The sequence below is a fragment of the Macrobrachium nipponense genome, chromosome 18 (genome assembly GCF_015104395.2).
Source record: "Macrobrachium nipponense isolate FS-2020 chromosome 18, ASM1510439v2, whole genome shotgun sequence".
NCBI lineage: Eukaryota > Metazoa > Arthropoda > Malacostraca > Decapoda > Palaemonidae > Macrobrachium > Macrobrachium nipponense.
This window is the reverse complement of record NC_087211.1, coordinates 8,736,113-8,758,612: the sequence shown is the minus strand read 5'-3', so window position 1 is coordinate 8,758,612 and position 22,500 is coordinate 8,736,113. Positions and strand designations below refer to the sequence as shown.

General features: G+C 36.8%; 1 protein-coding gene across 1 annotated transcript in view; it reads left to right on the top strand.

The window, feature by feature from the left end:
- Nucleotides 1-2,035: 2,035 nt before the first annotated feature.
- LOC135196505 (uncharacterized) overlaps nucleotides 2,036-22,500 on the top strand; it is a 43,165-nt gene continuing 22,700 nt past the window's right edge. The window contains exons 1-2 of the mRNA XM_064223354.1: nucleotides 2,036-2,086; nucleotides 4,852-4,994. Of these exons, the coding sequence (XP_064079424.1) occupies nucleotides 2,036-2,086; nucleotides 4,852-4,994 (194 nt within the window). The remainder of the gene's footprint in view (nucleotides 2,087-4,851; nucleotides 4,995-22,500) is intronic.

Below are 22,500 nucleotides of genomic sequence, written 5' to 3'. Positions count from 1 at the left end.
AATGTTTAACTTTATATCAAGTCTCTTTTTACGCAAAGGAATAGGTTCCTGTGTAAATGTTTTCACTCTACACTCGTCTGTTTAAAATGAGGAAACAAAAGCAGGAAACAAAAGAAAAACGCAAAATAAACAAAAATGAAACTAGCACGTTAGAAGGGCTAGGTTTGGCAGTCGAAAGTTAATGTTTTCAAATGCAACTTCGACGAATATGCAAATCTCATCGGTGTCGGAAGCTATCATTGTGCCTTTAATCTCAATGTTAGCTTGAATTTGCTTAACCAATAAATAGTTTTTTTTAAATACCTTGAATTACTTTAAATATTAAGATTACATTGCTATTTACTGGGAAGGTAAATCCACAGTAGTATGCCTGTTTGATTTTTTTATTTAAAATATAAGCAGCAGAAAGCTTTCGATGACCTGCACGGTTCTCCTTGTTAATCAGATTGACTCATGTGATTATGAAATTTCTTTATATAACTACTTACTGTTTTCCTCTTGCTTAACGCGAGCGATATTTCTAAACACTACGCAACACGGTAAGTGCTTGAGAGAAACGCTTTCTCACCAAACTAGCTTGTTTAATCATTCGTTATATCCTGCACTGCTGGAAACGCTGAAACTGGTCTGACCCTGACTGAAGAAACTAAAAGGTTCACCTTTTTCATTTCATTCTCAACGAATTGGACAGTATTAAAGCAACCTCTCTGGATTAGGCAAAAATGTCATCACATGTTTTAATTGCAAGTTCGTTATTCATATAACACCGAGAGAATGTGTAGTGAAAGAGTCAGAAACACAACCTCGTTCCCACACCCATGACTTTGTTTACGTTATTACAATAATTAAAACGTATTTTCTTATGCCGAGGACACGGGAAATTCGTCCAGATACACAAGAACTCTTTTGGAAAATCTTGAAATATTCTCAGCATCCAACAAACGAATATGAGACAACGGGTGAAGAATGACGGGAATGTTTCAAATTATTACACCCGCGCTGGAATTTGAGAGTCTTAAACCTATCCCACCCACCCACCAGCCTCTCTCTCTCTCTCTCTCTCTCTCTCTCTCTCTCTCTCTCTCTCTCTCTCTTGTAATAACTCCATGGATAACTGAGCCTGTGAATCCCAGTTTCGACATCAGGGTAACCTTTCCGTCCACCGTTTGAAACCACCTTATATTACGTGTTTCCATTTTCCTTCAAACCCACATTGCATCATTTTTGAATAAGTAATTACGATTTGTGTCATCAACATACAGCATCCTTTAAAATCTTGTTTGTTTGTTTGAATGGTGTTTTTACGTTGCATGGAACCAGTGGTTATTCAGCAACGGGACCAACGGCTTTACGTGACTTCCGAACCACGTCGAGAGTGAACTTCTATCACCAGAAATACACATCTCTAACCCCTCAGTGGAATGCCCGAGAATCGAAATCGCGGCCACCGAGGTGGCAGGCCAAGACCATACCGATCACACTACTGAGGCTGTTATCGTCCTTTTAAATCAGGAAATAGCTTTAAATGGCATACTAAAAAACTGCAAAGAAACGCTTTTATATGCATAAACAAGAAGTAAATATTCTTAATCAGAAAAAAAGAAATAGAATGGAATATAAATTTTAGGCCAAAGGCCAAGCGCTGGGGCCTATGAGGAGATCATTCAGCGCTGAAAGGGAAATTGAGAGTAATAATGTCTGAAAGGTACAACAGGAGGAAAACGTGAAAGCAGCTGCACCGCAAAACAAATGTTAGGAAATGTTGACGAAAGTCAGATGGAAGAGAGAAAGTGAACGGAGGTACAGTAAAAGGAACGAAAGGGGCTGCAGCTAGGGGTAGCACAGAGTGAGGGGCACTGTCGTCAATACCCCAGTACTGCCACCCCCGACCCACTCCTCAAAACAGGAAGGAAAGGAGAAAGGACATTTAGAGAAATTCCTCGCAGCTGAGTCGAGGCGCCAGCTGGCCTAAATAAGCACTAGGGGAGTTTCCCCTGATTCCCCGAGACAATCTTTCGCTTGCAAACGACTGAGAATGCGGCGAGAGCAGCCTCCTCCTCCTCCTCCTCCTCTCCTCCTCCTCCCGGTGAGCTTATCGAAATGAATCATGTAAGGAAAGTTTCCGCGTCGGGTAGGGGGCATTGCCTACTAATACTTGCACGTGCAGGTTGCTCTGTTTACATTCTAAATCCGCTTCACAACAGTTTCCTGAAGTTATTGAAATGCAACAGAGTTAATCATCTGAGATTGCCTGGCCTCCTTAATATTCCTTGGAAGCTTGAATTTCAAGTCAATAGCCCCTGAAGGCAAGTTCCATATGAAAAGGGGTTTATCTCAGTAGTAATAGTAGTAGTAGTAATAACATGACGTTCTCTTATGTGCTGTTAAATCAACAGGGGGTTATTGTGTAATCTCAAGGGCCGTTAGATCAACAAGGGTTTATTATGTAATAATAATAATAATAATAATAATAATAATAATAATAATAATAATAATACATGATGTTGATTCGAGTGCCGTTAGATAAACAAGGGTTTATCATCTGAATGATGATGATATCAATAATAACATAACGTTCTCTTCAGTGCTGCTAGATAAACCAAACTCTTCCCACTTGACGAGTTGACAGAAAGCGATCAGTTTAATGCTTGACGGTGAATGAGAAGCGTAATATGCAAAACTATCGACCCATTCCGGTCTTGCAGCTTTAAGGCAAGAAAAAGTCGGCCTGGAAAGGAAGGTGATAAATGGGTCCATAAATCTCCCAGATAATATCAGGGACGGTCGAAGCTCACCAAGAATTCCCTCAAAAAATGCGGACAATGACAGTAGCGTCAATAGTGAGAGGCCGACTGCATCCATGATAATAATAATAATAATAATAATAATAATAATAATAATAATAATAATAATAATAATAATGAATTTCAAGTCAGTGGTCCCTGTGGGCTTGTTCCATATGAACAAGGTGTATCAGATTAATAATAATAATAATAATAATAATAATAATAATAATAATAATAATAATAATAATAATAATAATAATAATAATAATAATAATAATAACAAAAAGGCAAAGTAACGAGAACTGAAGGGATAAAGCTACCAGATGGGAGCAACATCAAACACATAGATGAGACAGGATACAAATACCTGGGAATAAATGGAAGGAGGAGATATAAAACACCAAGAGATGAAGGACACGATCAGGAAAGAATATATGCAGAGACTCAAGGCGATACTCAAGTCAAACTCAACGCCGGAAATATGATAAAAGCCATAAACACATGGGCAGTGCCAGTAATCAGATACAGCGCAGGAATAGTGGAATGGACGAAGGCAGAACTCCGCAGCATAGATCAGAAAACCAGGAAACAAATGACAATACACAAAGCAATACACCCAAGAGCAAATACGGACAGACTATACATAACACGAAAGGAAGGAGGGAGAGGACTACTAAGTATAGGGGACTGCGTTCAACATCGAAAACAGAGCGCTGGGGCAATATCTGAAAACCAGTGAAGACGAGTGGCTAAAGAGTGCATGGGAAGAAGGACTAATAAAAGTAGACGAAGACCCAGAAATATACAGAGACAGGAGAAAGACAGAAAGAACAGAGGACTGGCACAACAAACCAATGCACGGACAATACATGAGACAGACTAAAGAACTAGCCAGCGATGACAATTGGCAATGGCTACAGAGGGGAGAGCTAAAGAAGGAAACTGAAGGAATGATAACAGCGGCACAAGATCAGGCCCTAAGAACCAGATATGTTCAAAGTACGATAGACGGAAATAACATCTCTCCCATATGTAGGAAGTGCAATACGAAAAATGAAACCATAAACCACATAGCAAGTGAATGCCCGGCACTTGCACAGAACCAGTACAAAAAGAGTCATGATTCAGTGGCAAAAGCCCTCCACTGGAGCCGTGCAAAAAACATCAGCTAACCTTGCAGTAATAAGTGGTACGAGCACCAACCTGAAGGAGTGACAGAAATCGATCAGGCAAAGATCCTCTGGGACTATGGTATCAGAACGGATAGGGTGATACGTGCAAACAGACCAGACGTGACGTTGATTGACAAAGTCAAGAAGAAAGTATCACTCATTGATGTCGCAATACCATGGGACACCAGAGTTGAAGAGAAAGAGAGGGAAAAAATGGATAAGTATCAAGATCTGAAAATAGAAATAAGAAGGATATGGGATATGCCAGTGGAAATCGTACCCATAATCATAGGAGCACTAGGCACGATCCCAAGATCCCTGAAAAGGAATCTAGAAAAAACTAGAGGCTGAAGTAGCTCCAGGACTGATGCAGAAGAGTGTGATCCTAGAAACGGCACACATAGTAAGAAAAGTGATGGACTCCTAAGGAGGCAGATGCAACCCGGAACCCACACTATAAATACCACCCAGTCGAATTGGAGGACTGTGATAGAGCAAAAAAAAAAAAAAAAAAAAAAAAAAAAAAAAAAAAAAAAAAAAAAAAAAAAAAATAAAAAAAAAAAAAAAAAAAAAAAAAAAAAATAATAATAATAATAATAATAATAATAATAGCTGACTTGTGATAAATGACTGATATGTATCATATTTGTTTCGTAACGCGATTTCAAAAGCAGGTGGCCAACAACGGTAGCTAAAAAAAAAAAAAAAAAAGAAAACGAACACTCGAGACCAAGATTATGACAATGCAAAACCCGAACAACATAAGGAAAACTAACAGATGCTCTAGCACAGGTAAACACACATACACACACACACACACACACCCTTCAACATGGTTCCTGCACCACCGTAATAAGTTGGGATTGTCTAATAAATTAAACTGTCAAAACCAGGAAGGCACCTGGAATTTAAGACAGGAATTTGAAGTACGAAGGAAACAGAAGTACGAAGAAGAAGAAGAAGAAGAAGAAGAAGAAGAAGAAGAAGAAGAAGAAGAAGAAGAATTCATCTCGGGGAGAACTCGTTTTCACAGAGGGTGATCCTTCCCTAATGAGATTTTTGCCCTTTTGTCAAATCTTCTAATTTTGGGGAGATATTTTGAAACTCATCCTTCTTAAGAAGAGATCCTCTTTCCTATGGACATTAAATAGATTTGCTTGTGCGTCTTCTAATTAAGGGTTTCATCATACACATACACTCATTCATTACTGACACACAAACACATACATCAATTTCTGACTCACATCGGAACCGAACCCAGGATCTTCCAATTAAAAGGCAAGGGCGCTACCGACCTCACCACACAGGTAGCGCCCTTGCCTGTCAATTGAAAGACCTGGGTTCGATCCCGACGTGGGTCAGAATTTTATTTCTGTTCCACGCGTGATTGCGTTAATTACTTCTAACACACAGAGACACAAACACACACACATACACACACATATATAGATGATTTTATGATGCTCTAGGGGCTTAGGTAATGGAGGTGACCACTATTTCTTAGCGGTCACCCATGCAAGCATTGATCAAAAGCGATGTTTACTAGTGGATATTATATATATATACTATATATATATATATATATATATATATATATATATATATATATATGTATATATATATATATATACTATATATATATATATATATATATATATATATATATATATATATATATATATATATATATATATATATATATATATATATATATATATATAGTATATATATATATATATATATATATATATATATATATATATATATATATATATATACTATATATATATATATATATATATATATATATATATATAGTATATATATATATATATATATATATATATAATATATATATATATATATATATCATATATATATATATATATATATATATATATCATATTATATATATATATATATATATATATATATATATATATATATATCATATATATATATGTGTGATCATATATGATATATATATATATATATATATATATATATATATATATATATATATATATATATATATATATATATATATATATATCATATATGATCACAAACCCGAGCTTTCAATGCTTGCTTGAACTATTAATGAGGTTTTAACATTCCATTAAAAAGAATTATAATTACACATTGCAAAAAGTGGGAGGAGAAAGGAAAAGACTTATCATTCTGAAATGAACTCACAAATAAAGGCAGAGGAGAAATCGTGTGCTCACTTATTACTAGGAGCAGGTTTTACTGTTCATTCACAGCGTCCTTCTAATGATTTTGTCTAGCTTTCTTTTAAACGCTACTACACTACTGCTGTTGACTTCTCTCTGGTGGCAGTTCATTCCATGTGTCACATATCTTGTGTGTGTGTGTAGAGAGAGAGAGAGAGAGAGAGAGAGAGAGAGAGAGAGAGAGAGAGAGAGAGAGAATTATCTCTTGAAAAACAACATTTAAATTATTGTTATATGAAAATAGTGTTTAAAACTTTCAAAAACATTGGTACTTCTTTGTGCTTTACTTCTGCTTCAATGTTTGAGTGAGTCAGAATGCTTTGACTGAGGTGAATCGTTATAAGTTCGAAACTTCAAAAGCTGACGAATTTTGATGAGGAAAGACACATCTATATAATTGGTGCTTGTTCATTAATGAGACCTACACTTCAAGAGCAGATATCGGAAGTATAAGTTCCCACCCAAGGACGATTTTGCAACAGGTTTCACACAGACTGAACTTTAATGGGGCCTTCCACACACACATTCTCTCTCTCTCTCTCTTCTCTCTCTCTCTCTCTCTCTCTCTCTCTCTCTTTCGGATGTTTAGTATACATCGCAGACAGATATCGAAAATATTAGTTCCCAACAAAGCACGATTTTACAATAGTTTCCATGTAGGCATAATTATAAGAGGGTATTTGATATTCTCTCTCTCTCTCTCTCTCTCTCTCTCTCTCTCTCTCTCTCTCTCTCTCTCTCTGATATTTAGTATACATCACCGAAAGATATGGAAAATATTAGTCCCTAACAAAGCACGATTTTGCAATAGGTACCATGCAGGCTTATATAATTATAATAGGGTGTTTGATATTCCCCCTCTCTCTCTCTCTCTCTCTCTCTCTCTCTCTCTCTCTCTCTCTCTCTCTCTCTCTCTCTCTCTCATATTTAGTATGTATCACAGACAGATATGGAAAATGTTAGTTCCTAACAAAGGACAATTTTGCTACAGTTATACCATGCAAGCTTAACTAATAGGGAGTTTGATTCTCTCTCTCTCTCTCTCTCTCTCTCTCTCTCTCTCTCTCTCTCTCTCTCTCTCTCTCTCTCTACAGAAATAATTTCTACTATAGTGCATAAACTCCAATTCCATCCACTCTAACAAAACCAATACGAACTCCCCCGTTACTGATTTCCAATTAATTCAAAATGTAATCAAGTCGATGGCCATTAGTGCAATACATCCAGAGTAAACACGTTACCCATCCCTCAGCTCTCGATTCAAATCAATTGGTAATAATTCATATTTATATATTTTCAGAACTGTGAACGAAGCGTGATTGATAGTAATTCCTGTTCTGGTGATCACTATCAACAGAGTAAGCGGTTTTCCACATTAAAATGATATAGTCCACAAAAACAGCAGAGAATTTTGGAAAGATTTTCTCTGGTTTGACAAACTCAATCAAACCATGACTGGAGAGAGAAGGAAAATGCTTAATCTTACACTGTTCGTCAGTGGACACATTTGAAAATCCTACATTGAAAGGTTTCGAATTGATATCAATTTTGCTTAGCAGAATATATATCGCTTTCATTGCCTAGTAGTAGTCAGGCCTTGAAATATGACAGATATTCCTAATTATTATATAGATACTTTGTCCGTCGCCATTGACGTTCATACAAATCTACCTATGAACCTTTCTCTCTCCCTGTGTGTGTGGTCTGATAATTATAACAGAACCAATAAAGTCGAAGGCGAGAGGCAATAAAGCCCACAATGAAAGGGGTAATATAGACCACAATGAAAGGCAATAAAGACCACAATGAAATTTATTTATGAACGCGTATCAGATCATAGTATTAATTAACGCCACATCACATTTCCAAAGGTCTCATGTAACAAATTTAACGTAATCTGATCGGTCAGCTTTATTTACAAGTGGTTACTTCTTTGAGAATCCCTCTCCTATACATATTTCACCATGCAAATTAATTTTCCATTTATCGGGTAAGATCAAGCAAGTGGGGTTCTGTGAACACCAACCTCACATACGACAGACGGGAGAGACTATTAACACGAAGATCTGAAAATTCGGTCAACATGAAAATTATACTTTCAAAAATAAAAGTAAACGACTTTCATTTACATTCAACATGCACATTTCTTGAACAAGTTGATTTTGGATATATTGTGGACCTGATAAGAGTGATGCACTTAGCTATAATGCCAATTTATGCTTTTATTTAAACGCTTACTCCCCCAAAGTTAAAATGGAATCACTGTTACTCTCCCAATGTTAAAAGGCTCTGCAAGGTGCTGCCATCTGTCGGTCCCCTGGGAGAAGCACAATCAGCCGGCTTCACTTTTGTACCCAACCGTCCAACGCCAGAAATCACCTAGCGTGAAAGTATCGTCAGCCCACGGTGCGTCAGCCATTCCATTAGCTTTCGTTCTTTTTACTATTTTTAATCATCTCGAACACATTACACGACCCATGTAATTATGGACCAGTGTACACATGATCAGGTAATAAAACACCCTTACCCTAATGCATTTCGCATTTAAGATTCCTGCCCTTAGTGTAATATATTAGATCATAAATTCGCTTATATAGTTAGACGAAACAAAAAAAGATTGAACGAAACTATTTAGGAAGTACTTAACGAGTTTAATTCGCAGTTAACGCGATAGTTGAGAGAATTTCGTCAATTTTAATCATTTCCATATGGGACGTGAAAGTGGAGATAGGAAAAATGGAAAAAATATATATATAATCGTTTCCCATTACCTCTCTTTTATATTAGGATGTGAGCATTAACAATGAACACCTGTTGAGTTGCGACGTCCCAAATTGCAGGCAAATGAAAGTACAATCAGGTCGGTGTAAGAATCACTATTGAATTAATATTTACCTGGTAACACTAAGTCATATCCATTGTGAAAATAGTATTCCATAAGAGAACCTCAACAAGGCATCTGGGTAACCAGATATTTTGGGATTTCAACAAAGCAGAATTTTACCACAAGGAAAAAACACCCGTTTAAAAGGATCATTTCCTCATTAAAGGACGAAAACGGCTCTTATTACGCTTCAATAATACATACTATTCTGTGACCATCACTGCTTAGGTCATGTACATACAAATCGATTCCACGGTTTCTGAGCTTCTATATGTCCTTAGTCATATAATATATATACGTACAGAGACCACGAATAAGATGTTAAAACTGCTTGACATGACGTATAAGTTATGAAGGGAATACAACTCTAGACTGAGTGAGAGGAATAAGTCTCCAGTATGCAAGGGATCCGTTGACAGATGAGAGCACAGTATGATCTGTGGATTAAGGGATCAATCGCTAGATGTTCATGGATAGAGTGACGACGGCCTTTCATCGAGAAAGTGAGAGAAATGTACAGCTCATGTAAGAAAATTCATGGCGAAGTGAAACGTCTATATTGAGATCTATAAATGCGCAGAGGACTTGAGATAGAGGGGAGGAGGACATAAATTGGAGAGTGGTGAGTGAGTATGATGTAAGTAACAGTTTAATTAGGAAAACTTATGAGCATAGCGGTAACAGTGAAGATGTGAAGATGAAGTGTTTCTCAAAGGAGATTCGGGAAAGGACTTAATTAGGTGCTGTAATAAGAAACGAAAGGATAATTCAGGTGAATAATAATATAGTGAAGTGAAAGTTCAACCTCTCGATGAAAAAACAAAGTTTTATAGAATCAGATGAAATACAAATAAGGAGATCGTTTTAGAAAGATATATAGATATAAGAAGCAAGTGAGTATACATTACCATAAGGTGTTATTCTCAGGGCTTTCTGCTTTTCATTACCATGGGAAAAGTGAGGATAGAAAATACAACACAATTCTATTTTTTGTTTTAGAAAGTTCCGTTTTCTAAGCCCAATTTCTATCCATCCAGACATTAAGCGTGCTATTTAAGGATGTGATGCTTAAAAGTATATAAATGGTTTATACACACACACACACACACACACACACACACATATATATATATATATATAAATATATATATATATATTATATATGAGACGAACTGACCTTTCACCTCATACAAATAGGTCTCATCTCTTCAATTGGATCTTAATCAAAGCAATTTTAGATTTTATAAAGAGAGAGAGAGAGAAAGAGAGAGTGAGATGACGATAATAATAATAATAATATAGTAATAATAATAATAATAATAATAATAATAATAAGAAGAAGAAAAAGAAGAAGAAGAAGAAGAAGAAGAAGAAGAAGAAGAAGAAGAAAATTAAAATTCTGAAATTCATGCTAAACTAGAATGAATAACAATTGTGTTACATGTAGCTTTATCATCTGCCTTTCACTAGAGAGAGAGAGAGAGAGAGAGAGAGAGAGAGAGAGAGAGAGAGAGAGAGAGAGAGAGAGAGAGAGTTTTCCATTAGTACAACTATGGTGAAGCCACGACGCCAACAGTAATACCACTTTCTCTCAGAGCTTTTCTCACCCGACCAAAAAACCGAAAGAAACGAACCTTTACAATAATTAAAGTTCCCCAAAATAGTATCAGGAGACCTCGTTAAGCCCACAATGGCCACCTCAGGGTCGGAGGAGCTTTCATTTCAGTCACGTTCCTATTTCCAGTCTCAATGAGACCTCTCCCTCCTAACTTCCCTCAGCTATTAACCGCTGTTACTTTGAGGGCAGTTGTGACGGAAGATGTTCCATTTGCTCAATTGAGAAAAAAATATAGGAAACATATATGTTTCAGATGTGAATTTACGGGGGAACCGTGGCCTGAGAGAGAGAGAGAGAGAGTGAGAGAGAGAAATCAGAGGCAGGATAAAATATACAGTTCAGAAGTTTCTCGATGTTAACCAGATTCGTTAGGTGACATTCTGATCTGGTCTGATTTTCAGTGTTCATCTGATCCTCTCTCTCTCTCTCTCTCTCTCTCTCTCTCTCTCTCTCTCTCTCTCTCTCTCTCAACCTGAGGTTTGTTTGTCGATGAAGCTTTGACAATCTTACTGCTTTTAAGGAGGAATGAAAGTCATTAATAAATGTGTCTTATTTCATCATATTTCGCTTTTTTAGTACCACAATGTAAAGTTGATGTAAATTATTTGTTGTTAATGACTGCTACTTGTTTGACAGACGGAAATTACGTTTACCCCAGGCTAAAATCTCTCTCTCTCTCTCTCTCTCTCTCTCTCTCTCTCTCTCTCTCTCTTCTCTCTCTCTCTCTCGAAAAATAAAACCTTCCAGGTGGGTTCCTCAGCCGGGAGGTCATTTATCAATTCATGGAAGAAAAATGTTTGATAAAGCGAGAATGTGAGAGTAAATAGGCCAGCTCTAAAAGATTACTCTCTCTCTCTCTCTCCCTCTCTACGTACAAGTAATTACATCTGTCAACAGAAAAGGGAAAATTTCATTACTACATGGGGAACTTGTTGCATTGGTCAAGACGGAGATAATTTACTGTGTACATCAATTAAGAGAAAAGACTCCTCGTAAGTTGCAACAAGTTTTTGGTACGTAATAAGTTATAGCCTTCAGTTCCTTTTTTTTTTATCTAAATTACTCTTTTAAATGAAATATACAGAGCGGAATAAAGCTTAACAGATAACTGATAACGGATCAGTAACGACCTTTGTCACATCATGGTATCTACAGAAGGAATTTATTACTTTTGAAAGAAATTCAAGCGAGGGAAAGCATCATACTGCACAAAGGTAAAAAATTGGAAAAAGAAAGACTCTTCTTTGTCTTGCATCTTGCAAAGAGACGTCCTATGCAACATGGCCGAATGGACGATACTGAAAAGACGGAAGACGCCTCAGATGCATTTTCTCATCAATCTGAAATTCTCAAGATATTCCAGCGGAAGAGTTTCGAACGAACAGGGAGCCGAATTTTCTCTGTCGGGTTCAGCCCACATAGGTAGTAGGGGTTGTCCCTCGCCACTTTTCCAGTGATGGGGGTTCATTCGAATCTGACATCTCTGTAAAGTTTAGAAGACAAGGCGATGAAATGATTGATTGTGTCAGTCTCCATTTGCAGTGATGGGACTTAATTCGGATTTGATATCTCTTTGTTCAAATATATGTAAAAAGGGGAATGAAATGATTGATTATGTCAGTCTTTCGTTCTGGAATGGAATACAATATCGAACTTAGGTCAACCACTGGAACCTAAGAGGTCATTGAGCGCCGAAATGGAAACTGACAGTAAGAAGGTTTGAAAGGTGTACCAGAGTAAAATCTCACAGTTGCATTATGAAACAACTGTTAGGAGAGAGTGGAAAGTCAGATGGAAGAGGTTGCATCCAGGGGCCGATGGGGCCCTGCTGCAATGAACCTAAGTAATGCCTACAGTACATCACGTAAGATACGCTACTCTTCTGGCAACCACATAGTATTCATTAAATAACCCAGAAGCGCTCTGAAAAATAAGCCCAAACAATAAAACCCAAAGGCTCACTGTTGACACGCGGACATAATGACCGTAATCTGCTTGACCACAGAGGCCTGAGGCGGCCATTAACGTGGCAATGAAATCAAAGCCTTGGCGCATACTATCACTTATCACGAAACTTGTTTATGCTTTTGTGCCCAGAGGGGTCGAACGATATCAGCGAGAGGATACTTTGAGCTATTCCGTTACTTCCTTTGCGAGAGGATTCAAATCCATTGCCTGAGTCATCCCTGAAATATCTTAAACAAGCAGGTATCTAAAGAGCGTAAGCTATGTATATTGCTATTACAAAAGGCTTTGACTAAAATATCTGTGTTCTTTCCAGCACTTGATTATAATCTGCCAGTTCACTAAATCTGGTCTGTAAGTTAATCTATAACTTTTTTTTATTTCTTGAGTGATAGATATAAATTTGGGGATATTTTGAGATTACACTATAGTACAATGGTCAGTCAGGTGACATCTTTGGAATTGTGAAACGAGATTAGTGTTCTGAATATTTATGCATTATACCTTGTTCTGCCAACATGCATTTTGTGCATAGCTATCCTCTGATATTAATTATTTCATTTAAAGTATTAATACCCTGTTACTCTGTATTGCATATCCTCTAATATCGGTAATTTAATCACTTGCCACCAAAAGTAAACATCAGCAAACACTTTAGTTGATGCATTTTACCCTGTTAAAGCCAATATGCATTTGGAGCAATTTTATGCATTCCTTATCTGAAACTTTCAAACGCTATCTCATCTAACGCTCCCAAACACTAATCTTTCGTCAATATTCATAATCGGTCATCCATCACACTTGATTTTCCCTTCTCTCAGTTTCCTCTCAATGCAAAGCGAGAGAAAAGTCACCGAAGACGATGTCTTCTCATTTCCCTGCATAAATTAAAACCGTCCCTCGGGTGACAAGGGGAAAAGGAGACGGTATTCCAGGATCAGTCATGGAAAGAATCCCGAAAGAGTTGGAAGAGCTGGAAGGAGACGAAGAATATGGAGAGAGAGAGAGAGAGAGAGAGAGAGAGAGAGAGAGAGAGAGAGAGAGAGAGAGAGAGAGACCAACTATAATTACATTCCCATAAGAGTTCAACTTCAGTTCCTGAGAACTTCGTAATCCTCGTGACAAACTTTGGAGAGGAGCAACGGAGGCAGAATTTGCTCAAGATGGTGAACAGCAATTGCTTTCAGTTCGGGAAACTTCTAATAAAACCTTTGTCCTGCAGCTAAGAAGCGCGAATTGTAAACCTCCCATGGAATTGCATTCGCCTGATGGCTCGAGACATTCATACAAATACAAGCACAAATAAACATTATGGAAAGAATATATGTCGGTAAGTGATTAACCTCTGAAAACTTGCTGTGCCAAAATGAGAATCCAAATACTCTGGAATTAATGGGAAATATCTCGCACCGTCCATTTACCAAAAATGAGAAAATGTGATTTTGACCCTCGAGGTCCAGCCTTCCAGAAGGTTACCATTGGGGTTCACTCTATTACTTCCAAGTCCCTAATGTCTAGTATTCACATCACCCTCTGATGAACAATCGTGAAAGAGAAAGGTTGCAACCAATATCTGTGATACCTGTAAAAACCTACAATTGGCTTAAGTTTCCCAACGGAGGGCGGGAACTGGATTAGTCGCTGATAAAATTGAAGGAAGCTCTTTGGAAGATTGAAATATCCTCCTGTAACTGTAGTTTGTCCTCGCGTGTTGAAGTGTAATTTAGGGAGGGCGTCGAAGATGGAATGCAGTTTTATGTTTTACAGGGAAAAGTAGTATTGGCTGAGGTTCTGCTTGAATGGTTTTAAGGTGTCTGTTTATTTAGCTGCATCTGAAGTTTTATTTGTAAAAAATCAAAATGCTACAAATATATAATATGGTTTCAAGCGTTCTAGTTCAGGTGAATTTTTCATTCTGAAGATTTATAAGTACATTTTTATGCTCTTATGTTGGACCATGTTCAAAAACTTGTAATTTTAATAACTGTATATGCTATGGACTTACAGTGCACCACGTGAGGTATCAAAGTACGCCTTCAGATATTGACGGTGTTTATGAAAGTACTCGAGAAACAGACGGAGGGGAATTATATATAAAAAAAATCCTATTTACTAGTGGGAAACTAAATATTAATAATAATAATAATAATAATAATAATATCTTTTATTTCGGTTCAAGACCATATACAATGAACATACAAAATACACAGTAACATACACAATCTAGATATATGAGTCAACATGATAGGAAAAATTAGTAATCGGCACTTATCCACAAAATAGCTGAGGTAGCATAAAAGATAATAATCATAATACTGGTAATAGTAATAATATTGGTGAGGAAAAAAAAATGCATTGAGAGTTATAACAGTTAGTGCACAAATTATATAGCTTAAATTTCACTAGAGACCTTAGGTGGTTACAGTAGTCTGGTCCAGAGGGCTAAATACATAAATTGAATGTATATATATATATATACACATATATACACACATACACATATACATACATACATATATACGTATATATATACATACACACATACACATATATACACATATATATATATATATATATATATATATATATATATATATATATATATATATATATATACATATATATATATATATACATATATATATATATATATATATATATATATATATATATATATATACACACACATACACTTATACATACATATACATACATACACATATATATACATATATATAAAACTTTAACTTGATAGTAATCACAGAAATAATGAAAAAATAAAATATCAGCTATAAATATAATAATGACAAAATCTGCAGATGACATCTTGCTAATACAGAGATTAAGTCCTTTACGGGACAAAGGCCTCATTTTCCCATCTTTCCCACAATTTAGATCTTCTTCTTGCTTCACTCCTTAGGATGCTTTGTATGAGCGAGTTGCCGCTGTTTCTCACTCGGGTTACCAGGCTGGACATTGTTCGCCTTACAATGATTTTTAAATTGTCCAGGTGGTTTTCTAAGAACATCTGTGTGGCGGAGTGGTAGCGTGGAGTGTTTGTGAGGCGTCTCAGAATGTCATTGTGCACAACAGTGATACGTCTCATGGTCTCTCGGGTATAGTTCGTCCAGAGGGAACACCCATAGATACTGTAACAGTACGAGCGGAAGAGCAGCAGTTTCACGTCTCGGTGACAGAAGGCAAACCTCCTTGCAATCATGTTGCCAGTTGCACATAGTTTACGACGCCTCTGTTCAATGTCTGCCGTATCTTTTAGGTCGTCGGTAATAATGTGACCCAAATACGAAATTCGCGCACAAATTCCAGCCGATGGTTTCCGAGGAAAATTTGTGGTTCTGCAATATGCTTAAGCGATCTCGGGAGAAGCGACATGCACTGGGTCTTGGTTTCGTTGTAGATTATATCAAATTCCTCTGCATATTGGCGGCAAGTGTCGATGAGTTGTTGGAGGCCATGCACTGATGGGGAAATCAAAACCATATCGTCGGCGTAACAGAGGTTGTTTATAGTTGTTTCATTGACAGTGCATCCGATTGGGAGTGAGTTCAGTTTGACATTCAAGGCATCTGTGTACGTATTAAACAGGTATGGAGAGAGAAATGCCCCCTTGCCAAAGAAGCCCGTTCAGGAGCCGAAGGTGTACGATAATACGTTGCCCCATTTGACACAGAATTGCTGTGTGGAGAACCAGCAATGTAAAATGCCAATTAGATATAGGGGTGTGCCCCTTTTATGCAGCTTCAGGAATAGCTTCAGGTAGTTTACTCTGTCAAATGCTTTTCTCACATCTACGAAACACAGGAAAACCGGAGATGCTGATGATAGGTAGTAGTTCAGCAATTCTTTCAGTAAGTAGATGCAGGTGTCGGTTGAGTGGTTTGCTTTAAAACCCGAACTGGGGTTGTCAGTGGTGTGTAGAAAGGGAAGAAGTCTCACAAGAAGAACCGACTCAAAGTATCTTCGATGCGATCGTTGTGATTGCAATTGGCCGGTAGTTGCCAGGGTCAGCTGCATCCTTTAGCTTGTTTTTGATTAATGGTATCAAGTGAACTAAGAGTAGGGAGTATGGAAGAAACTGGTGAATTATGCACGCATTGAATAAGGCAGCTAGCAAAATGTAAATTATCGGATGGCAGAATTTGAAAGCCTCTGCGGGAAGACCATCACAGCCGGGCGATTTATTATTAGGTATGCTGTTTATGCATCGCTGATGTTACCTGGCGTAATACGGTCTGCAAAATGAAATTGAATGTTGTCATTAAGGAGGTTATCCACCTCGCTTCGGGAATCCTGATCATTTATGCAATTCAGGATATTGTTGAAGTGATCACCCCACATCCTTGCGATAGCCTCGTCTCCGACTGCTTTCCCCTACTCTCTGTGATAGCTTTTTAGTTTTGGGATTTAAGGACTGGATATCTTTCCAAAGACGAGGGTAATCACCAGATTCTACGTTTCTAGACCATTGCATCGGCTCTTAGTTGTTTTTCATTTAACCTGCAGTGCTTAAGAGCAAGTTTGAATTGCGCTCTCGCCTGCCTCATTAGTAATGCAGTGTGTCCTTCCCTCGGGCTGCCATTTTGCCTCCACAGTTAAAAACATTTTCTCGTGCGTATGTATACAGATCCTTAACCAAGTCATTCCAACCAGGTATATTACGAGAATTACCTTGACGAAATCTAAAGGCAGTCCTGCCCGAAGCAAGCATAGCGGAGATTATGTTCGAATAGAATTCATTCAGATCCCTCTTGTGGTGGTCATTTCTACATTTTGGTGTTGGTACACAGTAAGGCGTCAGCCGGTTGAAATATTGACCGCAACTTGGTTTTCCGTGGTCGCCCTAAAGTCTCTGGCTTTCTGTTGGTTTTTAAACTCCCAGTTAACCGCTGGAGGGCGGTAGTTAGTGGTTCACGGTAGGGAGGGATGGGGTACTGAATGACACCTGTAATGGGATGTGAATCGTAGCCCGTTGCAAGATCGTAGCGGAATATTGCAGGTCATAATAGAATCATGAAGTTGGGGAGATGTGATGCAGTGGTCCAGCCAGGAGGTTGTAATTGCGTCCGCTCTATTATGTACATATGAGTAGGAGGAGGGAGGGAGGAGCATTACATCGCTAATTTGGAGAGCATGATTTTGACAGAAGCGAGTAAGTTCATTATAAAATTGTTTTGTGGGGTGAGAATTAAGGTCCCCTATTATACAAATATGATCAGCAGTTGAATCTTGAATAATACTGTGTAACCTCCCCTAGATCATGCAGTAATGAATCAAAATTAATTTTGTTATTTTCCCATGGCATATAAACATTAATTATTAGGATTTTAGAGTTCCCTACTGTCACTTGAAGCCCAAGCAATCTGTCACTCCTGTAGGTCATCACCTTTATCATATTGTCTAACGATTTGTGCCACAGGAAAGAAAGTCCCCCTTTCGGACGACCGGCTATGATTTGATCTGTAACTTGCATCGATGAAGTCGAGAAGGTTCTGAAGTCTTCATGAATTGAATCGCAGATGGCAAGGTCATGAGGCCAGAGGAGCGTTTATTGCAATGCAATGATGCCGTTGAAATTTTTGCAGAGCATGTTTAGGAGAGGAATGTTCCGCTTGAGGCCAAAAATATTCCAAGAGATTTTTTTTCAGACCACATCCAGGGAGCTGCTGATAACAAAGAGTCAAGCATTCTTCGAAAAGCAAGTTTATTTCTTATTTCTCTTTTTGATGAAATGAGTCAAATATGGCAGGAAGAGGGAGACTATCTATCAAATTATCTATCCCCCGTGAAATACAAGCTAAAAAATTAAACGTAGAAATACTATGAACTCAATTTACACCTGAGGAAATATAAATTACTGTGTCGTATAACATGATGATGTATGCGTGTGATATAAAACGAAATACGAAGAATATGAAGACCAGTCTCGTTTTTACAAAATAAAAAAAAAACAAGACTTATCTCGAGTATGACTTGTGACATATTGCTAAAGATGCACTGAAAATCCACAGGTTTGAAAAGGAATATTCTCCTCATTGTCAGGGAGAATGAAACAATATTAGTTTCTACGTGGACGGAATATTTTCAATACCTTGTTCCTGCCTGGTCTTCAGATACCCTGACCTATCTATCTGACTGGGTAGGAATTCTAATATAGTTACTTTCTCTCCGACGAGGGCTTAAGGTTCTTCAGCAATATATAACTCAAGAGTTACATTCAAGGAAAGGGATCCAGTTTATCCACACCAGACGAAATATATTGAAATTCCGTCCATGAGAATTGTTTAATTTCTCCTCGTTGTGAAGCAAAGGGAGAATGAGCGACTGATGACATTACGATGGGACCATTTTACTCTTGAACCGAAGGAGGTTCTGCTCTTCAGAAATGTCAGAAAAATGCAACAGTTCCACCAAAGAGTTAAAGATGAAAGGACAATTGCCACATAAACCAACTCTTAGTAAGCTCACGAGAACAGTGACTGACCAGCGTACTGTTTGAAAAATGAGAAATGCTTATTTCCATAAGATGCAGAGAGAGAGAGAGAGAGAGAGAGAGAGAGAGAGAGAGAGAGAGAGAGAGAGAGAGAGAGAGAGAGATTTGTTAATGTAAATCTGAATAATCACAGAAAGTTCATAGGTAAAAGAAGAAAAGAAAGAGAGATTATTATTATTATTATTATTATTATTATTATTATTATTATTATTATTATTATTATTATTATTATTATTATTATTATTCAGCAGATGTCACTGTTCTCGTGAGCTCAATATTATATGGACCTAGGCCGACAAAGGGACCATTAACTAGAAATTCAAGCTTCCCAAAAATTTGGTGTTCGTCAGAAAGACGTAATAGTTGTTGGTAAAGGGAAACACAGAAAGAAGAGATCGTATCTAATAAAAAAAAATAAATCAACAAATAAGTAAAAACATAAAAAACGTAAGCAAATTACAAAATGTATCAGGGTAGTAATGCATTGCATTTTCGCTTGAAACTTTGAGGTTTGGCAAAAGAATATTCTGACAAACAGCAGGCGTAGACTAAATTCTGGACCCTGCAGAGATTAGCAGGGGTCTTGGAGATGACATGACAAAAGGGAGAATATAGTTTGGGCAGGTGACCTCTCGAGAGCAGAAGAGGGATTTGAAAGGTTAGAGGTGATGTGATTCCTGCAAGAGGGGAGTCGAACCGTAAACCGGGTTATATTGAAATAGAATGAGAAATGGAGTTGTAAGTGAGCTTCAGGGTTATTGGCAGAGACAATACTGTTACCAACTGAGTTCTCTCCCTCACCACTCGCTAGCTGTGCAATCACATCGAGAGAGCAAATACAGACCAATCTGTTCGGATGACGGCCGAGTTCACGGGATTCGTGTGATAAACGGCGAAAGGGAGAATAGGACAAGAAATGGGAAAATGAAATTAAAATAAAACTAGATAAATAATTCTAACCACAAGACAACAAACAGTATACGTCCAACATTAAAGAAATGTGCGATGAATGATCTTATTTGAGAGTTCGCTCAGTCTGCTTTTTAAGAAATATAGAAAAATCATTAAAAAAAATTGTGTAATCGTTATTCTAATAGTGGCATGATTGTTTTTATGATTCTAAGTGAAATACACACGGCAAGACTTATAAACGACATATTGGAACGGCTGAGAAGTGATTTAATAATCATAAAATACTGAAGTCATTTCATTTTTGTAGAAGTGATCGTCGAGTAGCGAAAGAGATATATATATATATATATATATATATATATTATATTATATATATATATATATATATATATATATATATATATATATGAATAACTTGATCACGAAGTAATAAAAATAAAACGTGATGCTATGTATAAATAAATGGTGTTTTTTTTTTTTTTTGGCCACGAAGGGAAAAATCGAAAAATAAAAAGCGAGAATAGCCGAGTACTTTCGGTCCTATTCGGACCCTTTACTGAGGCATACTGATTTTACAAAGAACACCATAGTCAAAAGAAGGCTTAATATACAAACTGACACTACCAGATTAGCCATAAGGGCGATTTTCACTCTACAAAGAGGAGTCGCCGCCATAGGCTAGCCACACCTTGAAGGATACCCGCAGTAAATAAGTGATTCTTCCAGAAAAACAGTACATTTTGAAAACGACACGGGAGCATATACAATTTAATAGCATGAATTTTTACACAAATTTTCCCAACAAAAATTATTATTAATGAAAAGACGAAAGAAAATATAAATATATATATATATATATATATATATATATATATATATATATATATATATATATAGTATATATATATATATCGAGTCGAGAGAGGGAGGAGAGAGAGAGAGAGAGAGAGAGAGAGAGAGAGAGAGAGAGAGAGAGAGAGAGAGAGAGAGAAATAATAACTATATACATGTGGGACTAATTTATTAGTTGTTCATTTATTTTGAGGTCCTTCATAAACATCTTACAAATATATGGGTCCGAATGGTACATTCCCAGACTAAGATTTAGGTTGTTTTTATTAGTGATTTGTATAATTGTATAATTTCCTAGATGTATTAATACATAGAGAATCTTTCCAATGGAAATTCAGTATTTATAGAAAACCCACAAATAATTTAACATATGTACATTTTTATTCTGGGCACCATCTTAATATTACAATTTCAATTTTTTCTTCTATGTTACTACACGCTTGGCGTATCACGAGTCCACAATACCTGGACCAAGAAATAGAATACATAAAAAAGATAGGAAACGATCTCTGCTACCCACCTCAATTAATTGATTTATGTTATCAAAAAGCTCATAAAAAGTTTTATAATGTTGCTATTAATGAAAAAGAAATGCCTAAAAATGTACTTAGCTTACCTTATTTTCGTGGATTTGAAACCATAAAATCAATATTTAAATGGTTTAATGTTAATGTAGTGTTCTCTTATAACAATACCATTAAAGATATGATAATTAAGAATAGTCCCGTAACAATTAACATCATTTACAAAATTTCTTGTAAGGATTGCCCATCGTTTTACGTTGGTCAGTCTAGTAAAAATTTATGTGTTCGGATTAAGCAGCATATGTATTCAGTTAGAACAGCCCAGACTTCAAATGCACTGTTTATCCATCTGAGTGAAAAATCTCATTGTATTAATTGGGGTGATACATCGGTAATTGCTAGATCTAATGATTATGTTTCAAGAAATTTACTGGAATCGGCAATTATACAAATCACTAATAAAAACAACCTAAATCTTAGTCTGGCAATGTACCATTTGGACCCAGATATTTGTAAGATGTTTATGAAGGACCTCAAAATAAATGAACAACTAAAAAATTAGTCCCACATGTATATAGTTATTATTTCTCTCTCTCTCTCTCTCTCTCTCTCTCTCTCTCTCTCTCTCTCTGGTTCGATATTCTCTCTCCCTCTTTCTCTTGCTCGATATATATATATTTATATTTTCTTTCGTCTTTTCATTAATAATAATTTTTGTTGGGAAAATTTGTGTAAAAATTCATGATATTAAATTGTATATGCTCCCGTGTCGTTTCCAAAATGTACTGTTTTTCTGGAAGAATCACTTGTTTACTGCGGGTATCCTTCAAGGTGTGGCTAGCCTATGGCGACTCCTCCTCTCTGTAGAGTGAAAATCGCCCTTATGGCTAATCTGGTAGTGTCAGTTTGTATATTAAGCCTTCTTTTGACTATGGTGTTCTTTGTGAAATCAGTATGCCTCAGTAAAGGGTCCGAATAGGACCGAAAGTACTCGGCTATCTCACTTTTTTATTTTTTTCCTTCGTGGCAAAAAAAAAAACCT